The 24,126-nt window shown below is 40.8% G+C and overlaps 1 protein-coding gene across 1 annotated transcript; it reads left to right on the forward strand.

The window, feature by feature from the left end:
- Nucleotides 1-3,385: 3,385 nt before the first annotated feature.
- On the forward strand, nucleotides 3,386-22,073 carry ATP6V0D2 (ATPase H+ transporting V0 subunit d2). Its single transcript, XM_032786396.2, has 8 exons — nucleotides 3,386-3,610; nucleotides 10,317-10,488; nucleotides 12,318-12,496; nucleotides 14,527-14,606; nucleotides 14,916-14,993; nucleotides 18,768-18,944; nucleotides 20,940-21,017; nucleotides 21,561-22,073. Exons 1-8 carry the CDS (start codon nucleotides 3,481-3,483, stop codon nucleotides 21,720-21,722), a joined length of 1,056 nt encoding a protein of 351 aa, XP_032642287.1. The 5' UTR covers nucleotides 3,386-3,480; the 3' UTR covers nucleotides 21,723-22,073.
- Nucleotides 22,074-24,126: the final 2,053 nt, after the last annotated feature.

A 24,126-nucleotide genomic window follows, 5' to 3' on the forward strand; every position in this document is an offset into this window, starting at 1 on the left:
ATGCATACCTTAGAGAGATATGTAATAAAAATACTTGCTTTTGGTGAAAGCAATGGTAGAATCTCATGTTTGTATTTTTTATCTAAAAAATAGCAGGTTTAAGTTAAAATGGGGGGGGGGGTTGTGTGTGTCTTTTAGCAGTAGGGTGGCATCTCAAGGCAATGATTATGTGGATACCAAGAGTACAAGTTCTTTTTTCCTTAACTTATTATGTTCTACACTGTGAATCCCTTAATCATAGTTACAAGATAGACAGACTCATCTATTTCAAAAAGTGCTAAACTTGGAAATAACTAGTCAACAGCAGGAGTAAGGAGTTCACAGCGTGGCCCTATAGAAGCACCAGAAGTGTTAGCATTTTACACTGCAGGAATGAGGATGCCTCGAGGAATTTACTAAAAGGCCAAATCCTGCTCATTTACTCACACCGATAGGTCCCTTGGATATAAACCAGTAAGTGTTGTCACATAAGTGACCCTTCAACACTGATAATACGATAATACATTTGCATAGCACTATCACATACATAAGCATACATAATAGAAAGCCAAGCCTTCATGAAGTTTGAGTGTTTTATTTTGTTTTCTGGGGTTAGCATTGAAAGATTTGCAAGTGATTTCCCACTCCTTTAGACATATAATGATGTTCAACCTAAAGGAAGTTTAGGACAGAGTGGAAAAAGACTGACCAAAAGTTACATGCTGTTTCCAGAGACACTAAAGTGATTTGCATCTGTACAGACATTGCCTACAATGAAAGGCAGCCTCTCCTGTAGCAAGTATTAGAAACTCATTGTATTTGCCTAGGTGAAGAGTTATGTTTAGACAGCCACTGCAATACCTGTAAGTGATTAGCTACAGGGGTGAGAGTACTACAGAACACCCTGCGATAGATAGGTAGCATCTGAGTTGCCCTGCATACCACATTGCACCTAAAAGTGGCTTTTCTATGACAGCTCTCCTACAAAAGGTCAAATTTAAAGTGCTGTAAGGATGATAGCAGGAAGAAGTATGTTCTCTCAGTGACATATCCACTTTTCTCAGTTTGCCTGTGGCTGGCTTTTTATTAATATGCACAAGACAGAATAGAATCCATCTCACGGTTCCATAGTTGGATGAGCTCTGCTAACAAACATGACTCAAAACACATTTTGGAGTTTCAAGAAACAATCCCCAGTTTCCCAGGAATAATTCAGCACTCCCAGTTAGCTGCAGGGCAAATGATTATATTTACATCTCTACCTGCCTAGTATGTTTGATGTTTAAATGGTGTGTCATTTCACATGCAATTGGTTGTAGACACAAAACTGGAGATCAGACTGATGCCCTTTAGCATCTGGCTCACAGGGAAGAGGTGCTGACCGAGAGACAAAGTGGGTATTCACCCACGAAAGCTCATGCTCCAATATGTCTGTTAATCTATAAGGTGCCACAGGACTTTTTGCTGCTTTTACAGATCGAGACTAACACGGCTACCCCTCTGATACTTGACACCATCTTAGATAGTGGCTGTAGTCAGAAAGGCAACATTTCTATGTAATTGATCACAGCCTATGTTCAATTCATATACTACACTGAAGCCATTCAAAGCTCTGAAAATGAAGCTGAGTGTTTAAATGCAGAGGACAGACAGCTGTTGTAGTTTTTGCTGCTGGCTTAACCCTCTCCTTGGCACCACAAGGTAGGTGCTATGCACCTGATCTCAGTGTTGCTGAGCACTAATCAAGCATACACACAAGTATCACCTAACAGGCAGTAAAGTTCTTTTCCTCCCCTTTTTTAGCTAAAGGTCAAATGTGCAGCCACTTCTGATCCAAGAGATTAATCTGATGATAGTTAACACATACATACTTTAATTTTAGAAAATGACTTTCAACAGCAGCTGTGAAACACCACAGGAAATGATTGTCAGACAGTCATTCTTATCATTCCTTTAAAATACGGATCTTACAAGAACAATCTTTTTAGGCTTCTCCCTTTTAATTTGGACTCAAAATAAAATTTCAAATTTTGTTAACTCGAGTTAACAAAATTTGAAATTTTAAGTCCAAATCAAAAGGGAGAAGCCTAAAAAGACCATTGAATTTACATCAATGAGATTGTTCTTGTAAGATCCATATTTGACATTTGAATGACCAGAGCTCGAGTATCCTTACACATCTTGGGGAAGTCGTAGCTTGGAGGTGACCTCTAGATGCCCACTCCAAGGCCTATGAAGGTCAGGCACTTCACTGAGGATCCATTCTTGGTTGGAATGTTTGGGCCTGATCCAATGCCCATTGAAATCAATGGAAAGATTCTCACTGAAGTCAATGTGTTCTGGATCAGGCCTGGCACAAAGAGGGATGAGGTGCTGACTCCATCTCTTAGTACACACCAGAAGTATTCAGTATTTGTCTCAATTTTTGTATTCTGTTCTCCTGGACTGTGACAGAATCAGCCAGAGGGAAGGACTGATGGGGTTAAAAATCAAGAAGTATCGTGAGGTGGGTCACTCCTGGTATCTGGACAAATCACTTACCAAGGCATTGGGCAGACGGAGTTTATCTGGCTGTCACAGTCTTACCACACATGAACAAGCCAGCTCAGGTAAAAGACAATAATCTCATGCCAGGCCTTACTTCCTTTAGGGAACCTCTGGAAAGCAGCAGTCTCTCACACATTTCCTGAACCCAGTCATTCTTCTCTCTCTCTCTCTCTCTCTCTCTCTCTCTCTCAGAGTGAGAACTGGAGATCTGATTTTCCCAGTCAGCCCCCAGCTGAGTTGTATTCTTCCCTTTTAACTACTCTGTCCAAGCCTGACACCTATGGCAGGTGTAGCAGGCCAGGACTGAGTAAGCCCAAAGGAGGTAATTAACCCTTTCCTCACCAGTGCAGGCTTTGTATACCCCATCACACCTCAGGATGAGGTAGGAAATCAGGATAGTAATCTTGCATTTTTTACACATTGCTCTCTACACTGGAGTGCAAAAGACAATTCTTTCTTTTGTAAAGACAGACATTTACAAATTATATGAGTTTCTTGAATGGCAGCATCTGCATTCAGGCAATTTAGAGCAATCATTGTTCAATATGTGATCAGAGATTACCTAAAAAAATCTGGCCCTAATATATTCAAGAAGCATGAAAATCCAATTCAAGTTTGATTGTACATTCTAAGTCCATCTCCAAATCACTTTATGTAAAAAGTGGTTAAATCCTTTGCCCCCTCTTCTGTCTCTCCTTAGGCCTTGGTAGATCTTAGTTCTGATTCTGACAGGAAGGAGTTAGATTTGTTGTCTAGCTGATTAGCTGGTGTTTTGTAAGCATCACACAAAGTGCAGCCAACTGCACTGGGAACAATAAACAGGAAGAAACGAGTCACGAGCTGACTGCAAATTAGTGACTATTGGTCATCACCTTCAAAAGAGAAGCACAAGACTTAGTACTCAAGGCTTTCACGTCCACAAAACAGCACAGAGATTAAGCCCTCTTTATCTCCATGATGGGGTACTCGGAGTTTTACTTCAATGTGGACCATGGCTACCTGGAGGGGCTGGTCCGAGGTTTTAAAGCTGGGATCTTGACCAATGCAGACTACATCAACCTAGTGCAATGTGAAACACTGGAAGGTGAGTCTGTTCGTTTTCTTTATCGAGAGACAAATACTGTTGGCTAGAACACTGATGAAAGTTAAAAAAGAGACAGGTCAGTGAATTTAATAGGAGTGAAGTCAATATGGTTCTATAGAATTTACTCAATAAATCTATAGGTTGAGATTTTCAAAGAAATTGATACCCTACTTATAAAATTTTCACCATACTATACAGAATTATATAACTGTATAGGATGGTTTACAAAACCTGGAAAAAGCTTATAATTTGGTACTAAATCCATAGGAATTTTCCATAGGGTTTAGGACTGTGTTACTGCATGGTTTTTAGATCATTAAGAGACTATCCACTTTAAAGGAGAAAAACTGAGTTTTAGGGAGATAAAATTGCATTACTCTTAAACGAGGAAAGGCTTTTGTGAAGGTGACTTTGTTGCAGAGGAGAAGGAAACATGCAGTTGTTTCCAAAGCAGCTTTTCTGTGGGTCAGACTGGCCACAGACTAGATCATGCAGACTTGTGAGAATAGATAAGGAGATCTCTCTCCAGGCATTTCTGAAAAAACAACTTACAAGCAGGAAACTTCTTTTGCAAATAAATGAACACAGGCTTTCTTCTATATCTGAGAGTAATAACTGCAATTATTTAACCAAAATATTTTACATTTAGGAATTCTATTAGGTCAAACTATCAGCATAATGACTACAAATGCAAGTTCATTGTGTTTGGAAAATCAACAGCTTTGCTTCTCCTACCGATTCTGTTACCATCACTGTAGAAGAGAGGAAGCTGAAACTTGCCCACAACGCTCATCCCTCCCCTCCTTACACAAAGTTGGGCTAGTGGATCTTATAATAGCTTGGAAGTGTGACCAGTTCCTGTAACCTCTTTGTACGAGTAAATATGGCCTAAGGAACTTACCAATTCTACAGATATATTCCTGCTACAGCAGGTAATTTCCATGAGACAAATATCTCCTGCTCAATGAATGTGCAAGCTGTACTTCAAAATGCTGAGAGAAATAACTGACAAAACTGACTGAGTTATTAAACCCAGAGCTCTTTCTTCCTTTATCTTCTGCGCTCTCCAGGAGACAAACAGGTGATGTTCTCTGAGTTTCCTCAGAGTATAAATTAGCTCCATAGCTGTTTTCTTAGAGTGAAGAAATTCCTCCCTTTGAGAAAAATCTTATTTTTCAAACATTTAAAAAAATACCCAATCTTTTCAAAAAGTGATCGTTCAAGAAAATACTTAATGGGGTTCTGGAAAAACAGAAACAACACTATAGAATTCTAGTTCATTTAAAAATTAAGATATTGTTAAAGAGAAAATCATTATTAAAAATGTATCTGCCTTTCAAAATTGCTGTATGTGTTCATGATGTTTTACAGATGGACAAGTATAAAAAGCCAAAATCCTTCTCTAAATGAGCTTTGCAGTATAAATTAATTCTAATTTATTAATTCACTTCCTAATCTTACTTTAGAATCCACACACATTAGAGCAGCAGCCTGTAGCAATCCCCCTTCTGTCATGGGCTTTTGTATAATTGTATTCTCCCCAATTAAGTGTTCAGTGTTTTCTTCCTCTGTAGCTTTTGGCAATTAAAAAAAATAGTAGAATCCCTCATAAACCCCAAATTTAACAGTGACAATAAAAACCAGAGTGTCAGAATTACAGATATTACTATTTACATTAGGAGTGGGCAATAATTATTGCAGGAGGGCCACTCCACGAATTTTGGTAAGTCTTCACAGGCTGCACATTTCTACTATATTAATGGAGTGCAGAGTCTGGGAGAGAGTTTGGGTGCAGGAGGGAGCTCCAGGCTGGTGCAGAGTGTTGGGGTGCAGGAGCGGGTAAGGGGTGTGGGCTCTGGGATGGAGTTTGGGTACAGGAGGTGGATCTGGGCTGGGGCAGAGGATTGGGGTGCAGGAGGGAGTACGAGGTACAGGTTTTGGCCGGGAGACGCTTACCACAGGCGGCTCCTGGCCAGTGGTGCAGCAGGGCTCAGACAGACAGTTTGCCTGCCTGCCGTGGCCCATCCTGGAAGCGGCTACAGCCAGCTGCTGCTGGCATGTCTTTGTGTGCCCCTTGGGGGGAGGGGAGCTGTGGGTCTCCATGTGCTGCCTGCACCTGTAAACACTGCCCCCGCAGCTCTCATTCGCCAGTTTCTAGCCAATGGGAGCTGTGAGGACAGTGCTGGGGGCAGAGGCAGTGCACGGAGCTGCCTCTCCCACCCCACCAGGGGCACGCAGAGACATGCCAGCAGTAGCCGGCCGCTTCCGGGAGTGGCATGGGGCAACAGCAGGCAGGCAGCCTGCCTGAGCGCCCCCCTACTCCGCGGCACTTTCAGCGGCCTGGAGATCGCAAGGGGGCAGCCAAAGAACCAGGCAGGCCGGATAGAAATGTTAGATGGGCTGGATCTGGCCCACAGGCCATATTTTACCCACCCCAGATTTACAAGCACTATGTCCTAATAATAATAACTACAAGACTGTAGGTTAGAACTTTGCACTTCCTTGAAAACCTTAGCATGAGTCAAGTGTGGCAGTGAATACTCAGCCCAGAGGGAGAAGGGGCTAATGAGGGGCGGGTCACGGGCTACTCCAAGGGCAGGAGAGGCCCTCTGTCTGAGTTACTGCAATGTCTATGGGGCTGCCACACAGCCAGGAATCTCTGCATCAGTGTACTGCTTCCCTACCCACAACACAGTCACTACATCAGGGCTTGTGATTGGGTCATTGGAAGCCTTATAGTTGTCTTCACAGTACCTGTGCTGAGGGAAACCTTTTCCAGCCTCAACTGGGGCTTTTAGGGTCCCCTTATGCCATTCTGGTCCTTTTACCCAAAGTATAGAAACTGGCACATTGGTGATGGTCTCACCCTCAATATTTTACCCTCAAAACAACTACGTGCAAAGAGGACAGCAATAGTTTCTTATTTCATAGATAGGTAGCTAAGTCACAGAAGGATTAGGGGCCCAGTTCTGCTCCCTTTAACATCAATGAGAGTAGGCCCTCTAAGTAATTTATCCTCTCCAAATATAGGTTGTGACTCTAGCAGCAGAAAGTCCAACCAGAGCTAGATGATGTCCATAAGGCATGATGCAGAGACAAGTCACTGGAAGATACAGTAGAGAGTGAAGGGTGTTTCAGTGGTTAGATTGCTATCCTAGGATTTAGGAGACCTGGTTCAATTCCTTGCTCCACCAGACTTCCTGTGAGACCTTGAGCATATTACTGAGTATGTACCTCAGTTCCTCATCTGTAAAATGAGCATAATAGCACTTTCTGATCTCACAGGGGAGTTGGGACAACAAACACATTCAAGAGTGTGAGGTACTCAGATGCTACAGTAATGGGGACAATATAAACTATGAAAGACAGACAGATGTGCTGATTCAGTGCTTTTTCGGGGCAGTTTCCAGGGAATCCACTTCAATGGAGTCCCAGCAGCAGCTTAAGGTAGACCTCCATAGGAAGGACATGCTATTTCTTTTTGTCTCCCTACCAATCTTAGAGTTTTATACTGTTAATCAGCATCATACCACATGAGCACCTTCAGCATAAAAATCAATAGCAATAGCAAAGTCCCTGGTAGACTTCATGGAGTCTGACACTTCTTTCTTTACAGGGTCAGAACTCTGCTTGAGGCACAGGTTTTTTGGGGGAGGTGGGAAGTTGCAAGAGTATGAGAATAAAAACAGGTTTGAATTGTGAGCATCACTTACAGCGGAAACTTAAGGACATGGCATCTTCCTCTCTCTCCCCCAATGGTTTCGTGTAGATATTGAAAGGAATAAATGGTGTGGGTTCCTATGGGACCCTGCAGATGAGGGGTTTTAGAGTGAAGGAGCAGTTACTCATCACCACTCTCTGAGTTCTGCTGGAGAGGAATGATTGGAGTCTCCGTAAGGCCATATACTCGTTATATCATGTAGGTGTATTAGTAACACTTTGGGTCCACTGTGTCAAACCTGAAGGGATATAGGTCCCTGTATGTAATGTCCAGCAGTACGGGCACTGAGATCTTACCCTGTGTCCATGGCCATGAGGAGAGAGTCTTTTGATGCTGGGACAGCAGTCTCCTTGCTCTCCCTTGGTCTGAACATTGATTGTGAGGCAACAAAGATGTTGGCCAATGTCACGTGTTGTTGGAGCTGACAAACAGAGGCTAGGGACACCATTCCTTACCCATCCTGCCTAATAGCCACTAATGGACTTAACCTCCATGAATGTATCCAGTTCTCTTTTAAATCACCAGCAGAAGTTGGTCCAATAAAAGATATTACCTCCCACACCTTGTCTCTTTAATATCCTAAGAGTAACATGGCTACAACAACACTGCATATAATACATATTCCGATAATCTTATCAGTGAAGTATGTTAATAGCTTTTTGCAGAGCTTGATACATGAGAGTGGTGTCTGGGTTAGGTAGTCAGGGCCAGCTTTAGGCCTATTCCACCAATTCCCCCAAATCGGGCCCCGTGCTCAGTGAGAATCCCTTCTGTGGCTGGAGGCACCTTTTTAAGTTTTACTCCCCTGGCAGTGCTTCAGGTCTTTGTTGACACTTTGGCGGCGGGTCCTTCACTCTGGGTGTTCAGTGGCGGGTCCTTCAGTGCTACTGAAGACCTGGAGCGAGTGACGGACTTACCGTCGAAGTGCCGCCGAAGACTCAGAGCACCGCCAGATGAATACAAGCCCCATGTGTTTTTTTCATGTCTTTTTTGTTTGTTTGTTTTTTTAGTCATCCCTACCAGGGCCCCATCGAAACTGTTTGAATTGGGCCCCGCACTTCCTAAAGCTGGCCCTGTATGTAGTAGGGGTTGACTAGCCACCTCACCCAGAGAGTAAGGTCTCTTAAGAATGGCTGTATCCCAAGGTGCTAGAAATGCATTTGTGAGGAGTAAATCAAGGCAAATGAGTCAGTGGCAAAGTTGGAAACAGATCACTGGAAGCTTGATTCCTATTCCACTCTGACACAGTATTGTACTCTAACCCCTACATATTTGTTTGATACATTTAAAAAAAAAAAAGGTAAATTATCACTTTTCATCTTCATAGGAAATGTAGGTATGTGATACAAAATATGGGTGAGTACAAAAAGATTTTAAATATAATTAGACTTGATTTTAAGCATAATTATACTTATGTTGGATTGTTTTATCATGCTTATATTTTTCCTCTATCTAGAGATTAAGCTGAGTATTTTTTCAGTTAGAAAAGAAACCTGTACTGCAGCACTCTGAATACTTCCAGTTATCTGATTTCATTGTCTATGTGCTTGAAAGGACATAACCTTTACAAATATTTTGTCAACAGAATCTTGTGTTTAACTCGGTAAAGACTTGTTTAACATGATTTCCTTCATAAGGAATTAGTTTATACTGGCAGCAATCAGACTGGTGCAGGAAGACCTAGAGATGCACAGGTACTGACTGGACTGAGTTAGTTTGACAAAACGAGTGTGTTGAATGTGATCATATAATGAGCCGAGTCTGGTGGTTACTCTGTGTATGGCACTCTTATTGAGCTCAACAGAAAATGTGTACAGTATTCAGAAAGGCTATGTTATCAGGTACTATAGCAAGTCTACTACTTTTTGCTAACCATCACTTCAGAATTCATTTGTAAATGTAATAATTGTGAATCACAAAAAACACATTATCCCAAACTCTATCACTTAAAGCATATGAAGCTATTATTTTAGAATATGCCAGTGGCTTTTTTAAGGGAATGGATGCTGAACAGGTCTGAATACTAAAAACATATCCAAATCACTTGTTCTGCCACCGGTAGTGGAAAATGGTCATAAAGCCAGGGGACAATAGTTAAGGGAACTCATATTGGGAATCCTTTGATGGCACAGGGTTGCTGTAGAGACTTCTGCAGACCCTCCCAGTGCAGGAAGCATGGACAGGATTTTCCTATGTCCATGACCCAGCTTCCAGAATAGCTCTTTGGAGCTGCAGAAGTAGGAAAAGTCCAGAGATTGGGTCCAAATGTCAGAAGAGCATAAGAGTGACTTCTCTTGAGCTGCACTGTACAGAACTTGGCTGGAGCCTGTTTCTGGGCTAAGCAGTACCATTACAAGTATACATCTGAGTGTTGATATATCTTCACATATGTAAAAACATAGTCCTCCTTGAGATGTAAATAATCCATCTGAACAACGGAAGAATTCTCTAAAAAAGTTATAGGGCCAGATTCACTCCTAGTTTATCTCAGCTTCTACCCACATAAACCAGGAGCTCTGCAGACAGAAAGTCAACTGGAGGCAGGTTTCAGTGATGCAACAGCACGCTCAGGAAGACAGCACAGCCAAAATAGTGAATAAAGTTGACTGGAGAAGGAGTGAGGTAGAGCAGGTGGGAAAATGTGCTGTTTCAGCCTATCACCACTGCAGCATCACTGGCGGGACTCTATGGAGATTATGGCAGCCCTGCCCTAATACAACCTCTGAGGAGTGACATATGATTTGTCATCTCCTATGGTATGTAAAAAAGCCTGGTTAGGAAAGGGAGGTGCAAGTTTGTGCTAGCCCTGCACTTGCTCTAAATGAAGATAATGACAAAATTCCCTTTGACTTCACTAGAAGATAATAAAGTCTTAATATGGAAACAGAGGGTAAAAGCACCGAAACATGTACAGTTATTCCAGTTGGTTCCATTTCTAGTGTTGTGACAGTTCATCCTCATAGTTTCTTCTGAATCTATTTGTAGACTTGAAGTTACATCTACAGACCACAGATTATGGCAACTTCTTGGCCAATGAAACTGGCCCTCTCACTGTTTCCACCATTGATGACAAACTGAAAGCCAAATTACTCACAGAATTTCAATACTTTAGAAACCACGCCTTTGAGCCACTTGCCACGTTTCTGAACTTTATCACGTAAGTTAAGTTACCTGTTCATTTCAATTGCCACAGTTATTCAAAGTAAGTCAAGGTAAATTTCTTGTTAATGCAGTTTACACACAGCTGGCCAATGAGTGAAATTTATTTAATACTGTACCATTTTAAAGAAGTATAACTCAGGTTAAGAAACTTAAATAAAAATCTATTCTTATTTGTTACATCATGGACTAACAGTTTCAAAGTTGTATTACTTGTTTGGGGTGGAGGAGGTGAGATGGGGAGGAGAGATTTAAATTTTTCAAAAATATAATTGTTTTTAAATTAGGGTTTGGATTTTTTGACAAGATGAAGAAACTCATGATATAGAGGATGGAGTTCTAATGCAGAGTACATACTTTTTATTTCCATACAGATAGCAAACTCTGTATTCTGTTTCAAGGTGGCAATCTAAATATGAATTTCTGTGGTCTTTAGTGAGATGTTTAGATCCTAGTAGCTTTATTTTTGAAAGATCTAAGTGCTGTCTGATCTGCTCTTGACTTTAACAACGTATTACTGAGAGAACACAGACCTGATTTATGTTGGTTTGGATGCTTTAGCAAAATCTCCTCTTCTCTGTAGTAAGCACTTCAGTACACATTCTTATCTTACCTTTTAATACTTGGTGGCTGTGACAAACTTGCCAGACTTTACTTCCCAGCTTAGTTTGGGGTAGTCATTTTTTCCTGACATAAAAGTAAAGTATCATTAATTTTTTCCTCATTATCATAAAGGTGGCTGAGTTAATTTTGTGCATGGACTAACAAACATGGCGATTCTGCAAGACCTCACTAAGACAGTTATGCACTTAAAACTGTGCAAAATTCACAATTCTTGTTTCATGGAATTTCATTCAAAAATTATTGCTGTCTTCATTTCAGTTTTGCATGCAGACATTCCCCTCCCCTCTCACCATACACTGTGGTGTTTTGCAGAAGGGATAGTACTTTCATAGTACGTGACAAGCCTTTCACTTCACTAAGCTACATGTCCAAAATCCTTTAACCTCCTTTCAAACTTTGCATAGGAAATTTCATTAATCTGTTAAGCAAACCTGAAGAGTAGTAACCATTCTTTAAATGTCACAGGTAAAACACTATGGAAATCTATTCCATCCACATGTGTTACAGCCCCAAAGTTCCTCAGGGTCATAGCAACATGATATCCATGGGTGATAGGTTTTGCATTTCAATTTCGGAGTCACTGGAAAGGTCCAGATCATTCACTCTCATGGTAAAACCCACAGAAGACTACTAAGAGGGAAGAAATCTCTGAGAGGATCCCTATAGCCAGGGGGCTGGACTACTCAAGGATCCTGGGGGATCTGCAGGAGGCCAGGGTCATCCACCCAAGCTCTGTAGTTATAGTGTCCACAAGTCATGATAGCTCACTTAAAAGAACACTACCACCAGAGGTAGTTCCAGAGGAACTTTGAATACAGGCACATTAGATATTTGCAGTTATCCTAATGTTCCTCCTGGGAAACAGCAGTAACCCCAAACAGCAACAACTTCTAGTTCATTAGATGTACTTTTGATGGAATGTATTAGATCTTAAATCAAAATCACATCCTAATGCTGCATAAGAAGATTTACCTTACATTCATGCTTAGTTCTTTCTTTAGAACAAGTTCAAAAGCACTTATATGTCAAAGCCACACCAGAATTCAAAATTAATGTTATATAGCAGTCATTTTTCTGTCTGTGAGATGTTGATATCTGAATAGATGAAAACAGAGCAATTATTTTGGTGGTTTAGATCTGTATGGTTTCTTTTATATTTAAGAAATAAATCAAGTTGTTTTGTACCTTTTTTTTCAAACTCAGGTACAGCTATATGATTGACAACGTGATTCTGTTGATAACTGGTACACTGCATCAGCGACCCATAGCTGAACTTGTTCCTAAGTGCCACCCTTTGGGCAGTTTTGAGCAAATGGAAGCAGTCAGCATTGCCCCAAACCCTGCAGAGCTATTCAATGCAATTTTGGTTGACACACCATTAGGTATGAAAATTTAATGATTTGTCTACAGATGTTCCTCTTTCTATATTCCTGATAATTTCATTTCAGATCACACCAGCAGTTGTTTCACCAGAGATTATATGATCTGATAATTTAACTTATGAGTAATTGGCAATTGCACTGCAGGACAAGATGCAGTTTTGAAGTGTTATTTTGTGCATTTAACAAAACAACTTTAAAATAAGACAGTTATTTAACCTGGATAGCAGTCACATATAGAAAACATGCTACACTAGATCAGACTTTTATAGCTTACTTTCAGAAATATCAAGTGACTCTGATAATGGTTGAATTGTTATTTCAAGGTTTACTGTAAACATATGCCAACAGCTGTTTCCATAAGTGAATCATTTAGGACAAAATCCTGCCCATGCCTCTTTAGGCACCAAGGTCCCTGGTAATGGCACCAGTTGTTATTACTGAATATTTATTTTATGGCAGTGCCCAAAAGCCTCAGTCGGTTGTGGGCTGGGCACAGTACAAACACAGAAAGAGCCTTGAATGGTTTACAATCAAAAGTTAAAACAGACCAAGGGATGAGGTTGTGGATACAATACACAAGTAAAGGAATATGGTGAACAATTGGCAAAGCTTTGTTAGTTACACTTATTGTAATTTTAAGTTATTCAACTGCACAAAGTGGGATAGGATTTTATGTGCACCCTATGCACTGTGTTGAGCCCAACTCTGTAAGCATTCCCTGTGTAAAGGAGCTAGAGCAGGGATGGACTGGGGAAGATTGGGGCTGGAGGATCCTTTGTTATCTGGAGCCTCTGGTCCTTCCTGTCATAAACAGATAGCTAAGGGTTAATGTTTCTTTCACCTGTAAAGGGTTAACAAAGGGAACCAAACACCTGACCAGAAGACCAATCAGGAAACCGGATTTTTCAAAGCTCAGGGAGGGAATGTTTGGGTCTGTGTCTTTTGTCTGTCTCTCAGCTATGAAAAGGATCTTTCTATCTTCAAGCTTCTCATTCTGTTTTCCCAGTTGTAAGTCAGGTGAGAAGCAGTAGCCTTTTATTGTTTTTTTTTTTTGTATTTACATGCGTAGTGTGGAATGTTTAAATTGTATTTCTTTTTTGAATAAGGTTGTTTATTCATTTTTTCTTTTAAGCAATTGACCCTGTATTGTCAGCTTGATACAGAAACTATGTTTATGTGTTTTTTCTTTCTTTTTATATAAAGCTTTCTTTTTAAGACCTGTTTGAGTTTTCTCTGGGTAGGCTAAGGAACGAAGGGCAGGGAAATTCTCTTTGTGTTAGATCTACGGAGGGTGGATCTAAGAAGCCTGGGAGGGGGTAGAGAGGAGACAAGGGGAGGAGGTTATTTCCCTTTGTTGTAAGACTCAGGGCATCTGAGTCTTGGGGTTCCCCAGGGAATGTTTTGGGGAGACCCGAGGGAGTCAGGCCCTGGAAATTCCTGGCTGGTGGCAGCGATATAAAATCTAAGCTGGTAATTAAGCTTAGAGGGTTCATGCTAGCTTCTCAGTTTATGAATGCTAAGGTTCAAATCTGAGTAGGAAGCTACGACACTTCCCCATATACAAAAACACACACAGGAGTATGGCTAGGGAAGGGAGGCTACACTACCAATTGGGCTTGAGTACCCTCTGTAGAGCAGCTCCATGACTAGAAAGGAAGATTCTTCTCTTCACTCTCCACTGGAAATCTCTCCAAAGCCCAGCCCAACTACTTGTGCTGAATGCTAGGGATTAGGTTACGGCCTTAAAATAATTACTCTGTTAGCCATTCCCATCTGATGCTCTCTGGAGATTTGAGCACTGACAGCTAGATTTATTCCCCTTGCAGCAGAATCCTAGTATAAAGAGAAAAATTAAGAGGATTTCACATATTTACCTTCTTGTTTCTCCTCCCACTTCTCCCTCAAATTACCCTTTCTTGAAACCACAATTCCTTGATCATTACCACAAAATTGGTAGATTGCTACTGGTCAGGGATGCTCACATATCTCCATCTGAATTTATTCTGTAAGTTAACGTACTCTGCTTTCAGCTCCTTTCTTTCAAGACTGCTTGTCTGAAAATGATTTGGATGAAATGAACATTGAAATAATGCGAAACAAACTGTACAAGGTAAGTGCTTCTTAGAATACTATACTACGAACTTCCTATAAAAGTAAAAAAAAATCACAAGAAAATGATAGAACATTTAGAATTTGAGAACTATCATCATGTTCTATTTTTTAAAATCTCACTAATGAAAATGAAAATGCCGTGGGTATAAGTTAGTGTCTTAATTAGGGTGACTAGATGTCCCGATTTTAAGTAAGTAAGTAGTCCCATCAATTTCAACTGGGGTACTCACATGCTTATGTGCTTTGCTGCACTGGGGCCTTAATGAAGTTCTATATAAAATGTATCTTTTTCTCCTTCCTTGTTTAGTCTTATCTCGAGGCGTTTTATAAGTTCTGTGAAAAACAAGGAGGCACCACAGCAGAAATAATGTGCCCTGTTCTTGAGGTAAGACAAGCACAGACCTTACGCATCTAAGTATTCCATGAGGATTTTCTAGCTCAATTATTTAATGCTTTTCCTGCTCCTTCCTTCTTTCCCCAATTTGTGAAACTGACATTCAATTTTCTCCGAGTGACAATTGGTTTACTAGAATCCGATGAAAACATTTGCTTCAGGTCCAAATTCAACCATTACTTGCAGAAGTAGCCATTTTATTTCAAGAGAGGAGTCAGCCTCAGTTAGTAATTTTCTATAATTGCCACAGTAGGAGAGTTACCAACGTGTGCAATAGTATCAGAGATCGCTTACATTTGCTAATACACTTGGTATAAGGAAGGAAGAAAGCGGATTTAGATTTTTCTAACACCTATTCCCCTGAAATTAGGTTCTTGATATTGAAGGTCTCAAATCACTGATTTTTAAAGGGTATTAACTGGAAGAAATACAGTGTCGTAGGAGTTTGATTTTCAAAAGTGCTTATTGTTGGTCTAATTCTGTTCCCCTTGAACTTAATGCTTCAAATCAGGGCTGAGTGACTTTTGAAATTTCCATTCTGCAGGAAATCCAGACATTTCAACACATTTGTTTTCACCCCAGATTGGCACCCAAAGTAGAACTTTGAATGTTTCTGTCGAACAGAAATTCCAAAATAATTGATTCAGAAATTGTCATAAACAAACAGTAAAGGGTTAAGAAGTTCACCTAGCCTAGCTGACACCTGAACAGAGGAACCAATAAATGGACAAAATGTTTCAAGAGGAAGGAGGGAAGTTTTCCTTTGTTCAGTTCATTAAGTTCTGTGCTGGAGTAAAAAGATCCAGGAATCAACCAACCAGGGTAGTGAGTATTAGAAAAGGAATGAATTAGCTTATGTTTATTTCCTTTTGTGACTCTGTGTTTTTGTATTAGAGGGATAATCAAATTGGATTTTATTTTGTGTAACTAAGGTTTTGCCCAGGGGAACATACTCAATGTTTTGAATCTGTTGTCTGTGAGAGTAGCTTGTATGCTAATCTCTCAGAGGTATTTCTTTTACACCTTTTCCTTAATTAAAAGTCTTCTTTTTAAAAACCTGATTGATTTTTTCCTTGTTTTAAGATCCAAGGGGTTTGGATCAGTGTTCACCAGGAAACTGGTGGAGAAATCTCTCAAGGTTACCCACGGAAGGGTTACAGTTCTTGGGAGGGAGATATTTGGAGGGGGAAAACAAAGTTTCCCAAATGACTCATAAACAGCTGTTCTAAACGATTTGGGTGGTGGCAGCAACCAGATCTAAGCTGGTAATTCATCTTAAGGGTTCTCATGCAGGTCCTCACATCTGTACCCTAAAGTTCAGAGTGGGGGTGAAACCTATGACAGAAACGTTGAAATGTTTTGTTTTGAAAGTTTTCAAATAAAATAGTTTGACATTTACTAAACTGAAATGTTTCATTTTCATTTGTTGAAATGAAGCAAAGTGGTTTGTTTAAAATCATTTTCAACTGCATTTCCCATTATACTACATTACAACTCCAATAAGGCAGCTCAGAAGGTTGATGGTCCCATTTTCATCTATGGTAGGCCAGACAGGGAGACTGGCCTACATCTCCCATGACGTGCCATACAGAGCTTGGTTAGAGTGAAATCTGTGTTGCATTATGGGAGATGTAGTCCTCCAGAGAGCTGAGAGTATAGGAGAGAATGGAGAGCTATGTGTGAATATGGAAATGCAATTTAATATTTTATTGAACTGATTCAGAATGAAACAACAAAACAAAAACCAAGATATTCCTGTTTGGGTTAGTCTGATCTAAAATAAAATATTTCATTTCCATTTTCTGCACAAATTGAGATTTTCCTATGGAAAGTTTCCATTTTGCAGAAATCGCATTTTCCATGAGAAAATAATTCAGATACAAAATTCCGAACCAACTCTAGTTGAAGTCAATGGGAGTTTTAGCAGTAACTTCAATGGGAACAAGAGTAGGTCAATGCTAAGCATTTTTGAGTAGATCAGTGCAGAGTTCTTTATAGAAGCATTTCCTTCCCGCCCCACCCCATAATACCAAACTGATCTAAGGACGTGTTGAAAGACAGCTGTTTACAAAGACAGCTAATAAAGAAGTTTAATTATATGGACGAAGAAGTTGTTGCCATTTATGTCGTACTTTCATATATATGCTCAGGTCTCATCCTGCAAACCTTACCCAAGCATCCAGCCATTCTGCAGTCAATGGGACTATTCCCATAAGAAAGGGTTGCATGATCGTTCCCAAAACTAAAAAAGTTACTATATTCAAATATAATTAAAATGTGCGTTGTCCTCAAAATACTATAGATATAACAGCTAAAAGTCACCCTATATAGACATTATAGGTCAAATTCTTCTGCTCTCTCTATTTATAAAAGTATACCCACTGGAATTGATGTGCCTACTCACATTAGTAAGGCAAGTAGGATTTGTCTCTATTACTTATTAACCAGAAATCTTTTCATGCACACTTGTATTCTAATCACTTCTCCATTGTTTATTCTCTTTCCCTATGCTGAAGCCAGTGCCAGAGTGCAATCTGGTGACCGTTACAACTTGTTCTAGTCCATACACTCAGGAACTAGGAATGTGAATCTGTTCTTAAATTTGCAAAACTGTGTTGCAACTGCTAAAATGTAAACAAATTATATTGCTCAATAGAAAACTGTAATTCTCTGCTCACCAAAGCATTTTGAAAGTTCACGTATTCAGAAGCACTTCACACTCTGCCTAAATTTTGCTCATGCTGTATTTTGATCTGGATAATTCTGACACAAGTCCCAGTAATTAGCTGATCCACAACTTTTTTTAGAAAAGGTACTTTGCTTTAAAAACAGAAAAAAGAAAAAAAAAGCTATTTTGGTCCCAAGTCAGTAAAAGAATTAGTAAACTTAAAGATAATTTAAACTTTCACTTACCTTTAAAATATGAATTAAATCCCTCAGGGTGGTAAGTGAATTTTTCTCCTGTGCAGAGGAACAAAACAAGGCCTATACATTGGCATGAATTTTACTGCAGCAGTAGACATAACTGACATATAAAGCTGTCAGAAGAAATATAGCCCTCTGCTTTAAGTGTTAGTAATCATTTAGTGCAGAGAAAACACAGAAACCTGAAGGCCTGAACTTGGCAGGCAAAATGTCTCAGGTCGCCTCTGCCAGGTCCTTATCGGTTGTTTTAAGTTGTCCACACATGTAGCAATTCTTTTTAAACTTTTCCATTTCACCTTTAATCTCAATAGCAGCTCTCCAGAGATCTGAAGTTACTGAAATAAATGTGGTCTACTTTTGATCTTTTCCTTTTTAATGTTTTGAGCAATGTTATTTAAATTCAGAAGGGGGGAGGGAGGAGATTTCTCAGCAGTCTGCAGAACTAAGTGTTTTGAGAAGCAAGAAGTAGGGAAATGATGGGGTGGGGTGCGGATGAGACATCAGTGCCAGAGTCATAGAATAAAAGCTTAACTTTCTTAATTTCTCTTTAGAGAGACAAGGGGGGTCAGGTAATATCTTTTATTGGATGAATTTCTGTTGTGAAAAGAGATAAGCTTTTGAGATGACATAGAGCAGTCATCCAATATGTAGTATCAAAAATCACAGGGTCTACTCCTTGCAAACACTTTCTACCAAGTGTAGCACTTACTAATTTGAGTAGTCCTGTTAGACTTTAATGGGACTACTCATGGCATTAAACACTAGCATTCATTATTATGGTGTTTTTCAGAACCAGGCCATCTAATTAAGTCTGTTGCCTGTTTTGTTTTATGAATTAAGTTTGAAGCAGACAGACGTGCTTTTATCATCACTATTAATTCATTTGGCACGGAGCTGAGTAAAGATGACAGAGAGAAACTATATCCAACTTGTGGAAAACTTTATCCAGAAGGCTTATGTCTGCTGGCCAACGCAGAAGACTACGAGCAAGTGAAGTGTGTGGCAGATTACTATGCAGTATGTAAGATGTTTCAAATGTCTTTCTATATTCCAGGATGTGGGTTCCAAGAAAAGCCCTGCAGTACAAGATTAAAACATTTTTAAAAAAGTCAAGTATCCAACATAAGAATCAAATTTAAAGGATCCAAAACAAAAGAGCACTGAATCAAAGGCTTTCAGTACAAGAAATTGTGAACATTGAAGTTATTACGTTAGTATAGTACAAGGTGCCCATCACAGAGACATGAAAGTAGGGCCAAATCATACCTTCCTACAAGCAAAACTGCTCCCATACCACAAAGGTCCCAAGAAACACAGGTTCATTTCTTGGCAGTGAAGTCAAGTCTGACATTTCTTGGCAGATTATGGTCCCTCCTCATCCCAAGGTAGTTCTGGTCCCCACTTATCCACCCCTATCCTGTAGGGACCCTGGGTCTCTCCCTTAGCCAGAGAGTTTTCCCTCTCTTTTACCTGCACAGTGCATGAGTCAGTACTGCCAGCAGTCAATTTCCCAGTGGATTCTCCTGCACTCTGCCGTACAGAAACAAGCTCCCCATGTGCCGGCTGCAACATCATTTAGCCTAGTGACCCGTCTGTTTTAGACAGAGCAGTGGTGGGGACACATTTCACTGGTGTTGTGACCACCCAACTGGAGTGATGCTCCAGGCTGCTCCAGCAGCAGCCATACTGATTTAGCACAGGACCACTGCTTAAAAGTGATTGGACTATCTCTCTCCAGTTCCACAGCCTACGGTACTTTGAGTAAGTGCAAAAACCTTGGGGTGTGGGGCTGCCTCCGCATCTGCAGCTCTCCCCTAATGGGCACCACTGCTTCTCAATTGTAACCTCAGGGAAGAGGAGTTTAGGCAGCCATGAAAGTGCAGGCTGCAGCCTTCCAAACCTACAAATCATAGGGATTTATAGAAAAAGGGTCCAAGCCCACATAGGACCTCCCTGTCCACTGGTAGTTCCTACACAAGTTGCACTGCCACTGGGGAGGCATGTCACCCATGCAAACACAAACGTTCTCCGTGAGGAGGGTGAAGCAACAGAGACTAAGTGAATGCTACTTGCAGCAGTCTTGACCGGTGTCTGCACTGTGCTATGTCAGCGGGAGACGCTCTCCCATCAATATAATGCATCTTATCCAGACATGCTAAATTGGTGCCACTGCACTGATGCAGCAGCACTGATTTAGCGTGGTAGTGAAGACAAGCCCTTCCTGAGTACAGATATCTCATCACTGCCAGAGGTGAGAATGTGGAGAACACATGTACAGAGAAGAGCATGGTTGTTCCCATTATCATGCTGAGACCTTGTACCACGAAGCTGCAGTAGGAGAGTTTCCACATGGTCTGAATCTAGAGGGGAAAACTATGTCACAGAGCTTGCATTTGCTCCCTTTTCCTCCCCACTGTCATCCCACGTGAGTGCCATTTGATCAGCATCCCCCTTCCTCTCTCTCTCACACACACACATACACACACACACACACACTATTTTCCCCTTTTCTATCAGATCTTTATAGTGAATTTTGTGGTTCAGCCTCCCTTTTGCAACACAAGTTGCATCACAAATTAATACATTCAGATTGCACCCATACTTTGCATCTGCTAAATGAACTGTGAATGCAAGCACGATTTTTGTCCTTCTAGCTGCTTTACCTGCATTCACAAGATGGAGGCTGCCTTTCTGAAAATGTATTTTTTAAGTCACTGAAGAAGTCCTGAAGTAAATAGGGTAGTTGTACTCATGCAATAGCAAACCCCTTACAGTTTTCTCATTTAAATTATGAAATTTGGAGAGAAAGAGGAAGGAAAAACATGGGCAAATGTCAGTATTTTTCTCTTTCAGTGCATATTTGTATGGTCCATGCATTCCAGACAACCAAGTACAATCTGCATGGGTTCCTATTTACAGAAAGATTATTTAATACAGAGAAGGTTTGTTTGATTTTGATAAATAGGATGAATGAACATATTATTTCCCATTGGTGATGGTTTGTGCTTCTAGGAATACAAGGCTATATTTGAAGGCGTAGGAAGTGGTACGGGAGAAAAGACACTGGAAGATGCATTTTTTGAACATGAGGTAAGACGTTCCACCTCTAAATGTATTACTAGCAAAACAATTTTACTCATCTGTGACAGGAAGTGGTGGTGGTCATTCAGTAGATAGCGCTATTTCTTCTGAGTCTCTACTGACCCAATAACCCAACATTGTGTTAGGACACATTGCACTGCTATAGTTGGCATACTTGGAGGAGACAAAACAGAGGGCTTCACTTTCTAAGTAAAACAAATGCCAGGGCACTCTTTGAAAGTGTGCATATGCAGGTGTAAAGCATCATGGTCTGGCCAAATTCCATCTCAAGCAATTATAAACCATTTGCTGAAATTTCCTCTGCAGTATCCATAGGAGAAGGTATTCATTTCCTGCCCTAAACTCTTGGATGATGTTTCTGTGGTCTGTTAAAGAGTTGCCACAATTAAACCAGACATGGCTCCATTTTGATCATGCTTTTAGTGGGCCGATCCCTAGTTATAGTTAGTTACGTTTGTAAAGTGCTCTAGAATCCTATTCTTCTTTAATGCATTATTTTAAAAATAGTTCTGATTTAATGTTTTTCCTCAGGTAAAAATGAATGTGCTTGCCTTCAATAATCAGTTCCATTTTGGAGTGTTCTACGCTTATGTGAAGCTGAAGGAACAAGAAAGCAGAAATATTGTCTGGATTGCGGAATGCATTTCCCAGAGACATAGAACCAAAATTAACAACTACATTCCTATTTTCTAATTCAGATAATCTACAGTTCTAGAGTGCACAAACAGAAATAATTTGTGAATATTAAATAAATTTTTTTTTAAAGTTTCTCAGGATTTTACAAAATGTATTAATGGTCACCTTTATACAAAACACAATGGAAGCAAAACAAAAACTAAGATCATAGATCAAAATATTTTCCCCCTTCCTCTGTTAATAATTGATTGAATCTTAATTTTAGCTGTCCCCTCCATGTGCTCATTTCAATTTAGTTGGTCAATAAAAATTGCCAACAGGTTTCTGTTTGTTTATTCTTTACTTCCCATGCCAAAACAAGTGTTACATCTGTGTTTTGCACTAGTGTTTTTTGGAAATCTCATCAGAAGGTTTAATTTGGAACTAGCAGTTTTCTCAAAGGACATGGTTCAACACATGCCAGTAGAACCACCATTTCAATCCTAGAAGATCATAGTTAAGTGAAAATTAAGGGTTTCTTAATACTGCTGTTACAAAGGATATGAAGGACTAACTGAGAGAATAGCGAGACAGACAAAACCTGTGACAGTCCCCTTGGAGCTCTTCCACCACTTTCTTCCATCTAGGTAGGATTGCCAACTTTCTAATGGCACAAAACCGAACAGACTTGCCCTGCCTCTTCTCTGAGGCCCCACCCCCACTCACTCCAGCCCCCCTCCCTCCATTGCTTGCTCTCCTCCCCGCAACTCACTTTCATTGGGATGGGGCAGGGGGTTGCGGGCTCCAGAGTAGGGCAAGAAATGGGTTCAGGGTGCAGGAGCGGGCTCAGGACTGGGGCAGGGGGTTGGGGTGCAGGCTTCAGCTGGGCTCTGGAGTGGGTCCGTGGATGAGGGGTTTGGGGTACAGGAGGAGCCTCAGGGCTGGGACAGGGGTTCTGGGTATGGGAGCGGGTGCAGGCTTCAGAAAGGGGTGCAGGGCTGGGGTAGAGGATTGGGGTGCAGGAGGGGGTGTAGGATTTGGGTGAGGGGGTTATGACCTGGGGCAGAGGGTTGGGGTGCAGGGTCTGGAAGGCAGTTTGGGTGCAGCAGGGGGCTCCGACCTAGGGCAGAGGGTTCGGGGTATGGGCTCCAGCTGGGCTTGCCTCAGGTGGCTCCTGATTGGCAGTGCAGTGGGGTAAGGCAGACTCCCTGCCTGCCCTGGCTCCGTGCTGCTCCTGGAAGTGGCCGGTATGTCTGGCCCCTAGGCAGAGGCATGACCAGGTGGCTCTGTGAGGTATGTACTGCTCGTGAAAGCATGTGCTGCCCCTGCAGCTCCCATTGATCACGGTTCCTGGCCAATGGGAGCTGTGGAGCTGACACTCGGGGCACGGGGAAGTGTGCGGAGCTTCCCTGATTGCCCCTGGACCTACGGGCCACAGGGACATGCTGGCTACTTCTGGGAGCTGCGCGGAGCCAGAGCAGGCATGGAGACTGCCTTAGCCCTACTGCGCTGCCAACCGGACCTTTAATGGACTGGTCAGCAGTGCTGACCGGAGCAGCGAGGGTCCCTTTTTGACCAGGTGTTCCGGTCAAAAACCAGATGCCTGGCAACCCTACACCTAGGATGTGTGCACTAAACTTCACCCCAAATCCCACAGGCATGGTGCCAGTGGTGTACGGGTCAAGAGACTGTAACCATGGGAGGCACCCAGATACCATGTGTTAAGTACCATAGAAAAATCAAGATGATTATATAAATTCAAAGTTCAGAAAAAAAGAAAAATTCCTTGGAAAGCCATAACTTAAATAAACACCTCTTAAATTCCAGATATAACTCATGAGTTAAATACCAGAACTTCCCATGCTGTTTTGGATACTTATGAATCGTATGGAAAACCAGAGATGTTAATATACTGCATGAATCATAGTACAGAAGAAAACTAGTGCTTTAAATTATTTTGTAATAACCTGAGCTGACAATTTTCTTTGGGAACACACTACAGTAGTAGGAATTTTTTAAAAAGCTTGTGATTAATGAGGAAATATAAGTCACTGTTTAAAAGAAATTCACTATAAGTCTATTTGGTATCTCTGAACGACCTTATCTGGTAACCCTACATTATCAGGAAACAAATTAGTACTATAAAAAGACAATATACTGACACATTAGGGTTTTGTAGAATAATTATTCTATTTTTGGTATATGTAATTGATTGCTTGCATTATTTTTACTATCTTGTTTTTCTAAATTTATATTTTCCACATTATGCTATGACCAAAACTTTCTAGTCTTACTAGTCTGCAGTAATGTAGGCAAAAAGAGGACTAAAATGTCTCCTATTTATGTCTCTCAATACTCTTTTGGTAATGGGAATTAAGGAGTTTATTTACAGTCTTATAATAAAGGATAAAAAATGCAGAGGACAAGATTAACAGGTTCATCACACTGGAACTAAAAGCAAATGAGTCTGCACTAATTCTCA

The sequence above is a fragment of the Chelonoidis abingdonii genome, chromosome 2, assembly GCF_003597395.2.
Source record: "Chelonoidis abingdonii isolate Lonesome George chromosome 2, CheloAbing_2.0, whole genome shotgun sequence".
Classification (NCBI taxonomy): domain Eukaryota; kingdom Metazoa; phylum Chordata; order Testudines; family Testudinidae; genus Chelonoidis; species Chelonoidis abingdonii.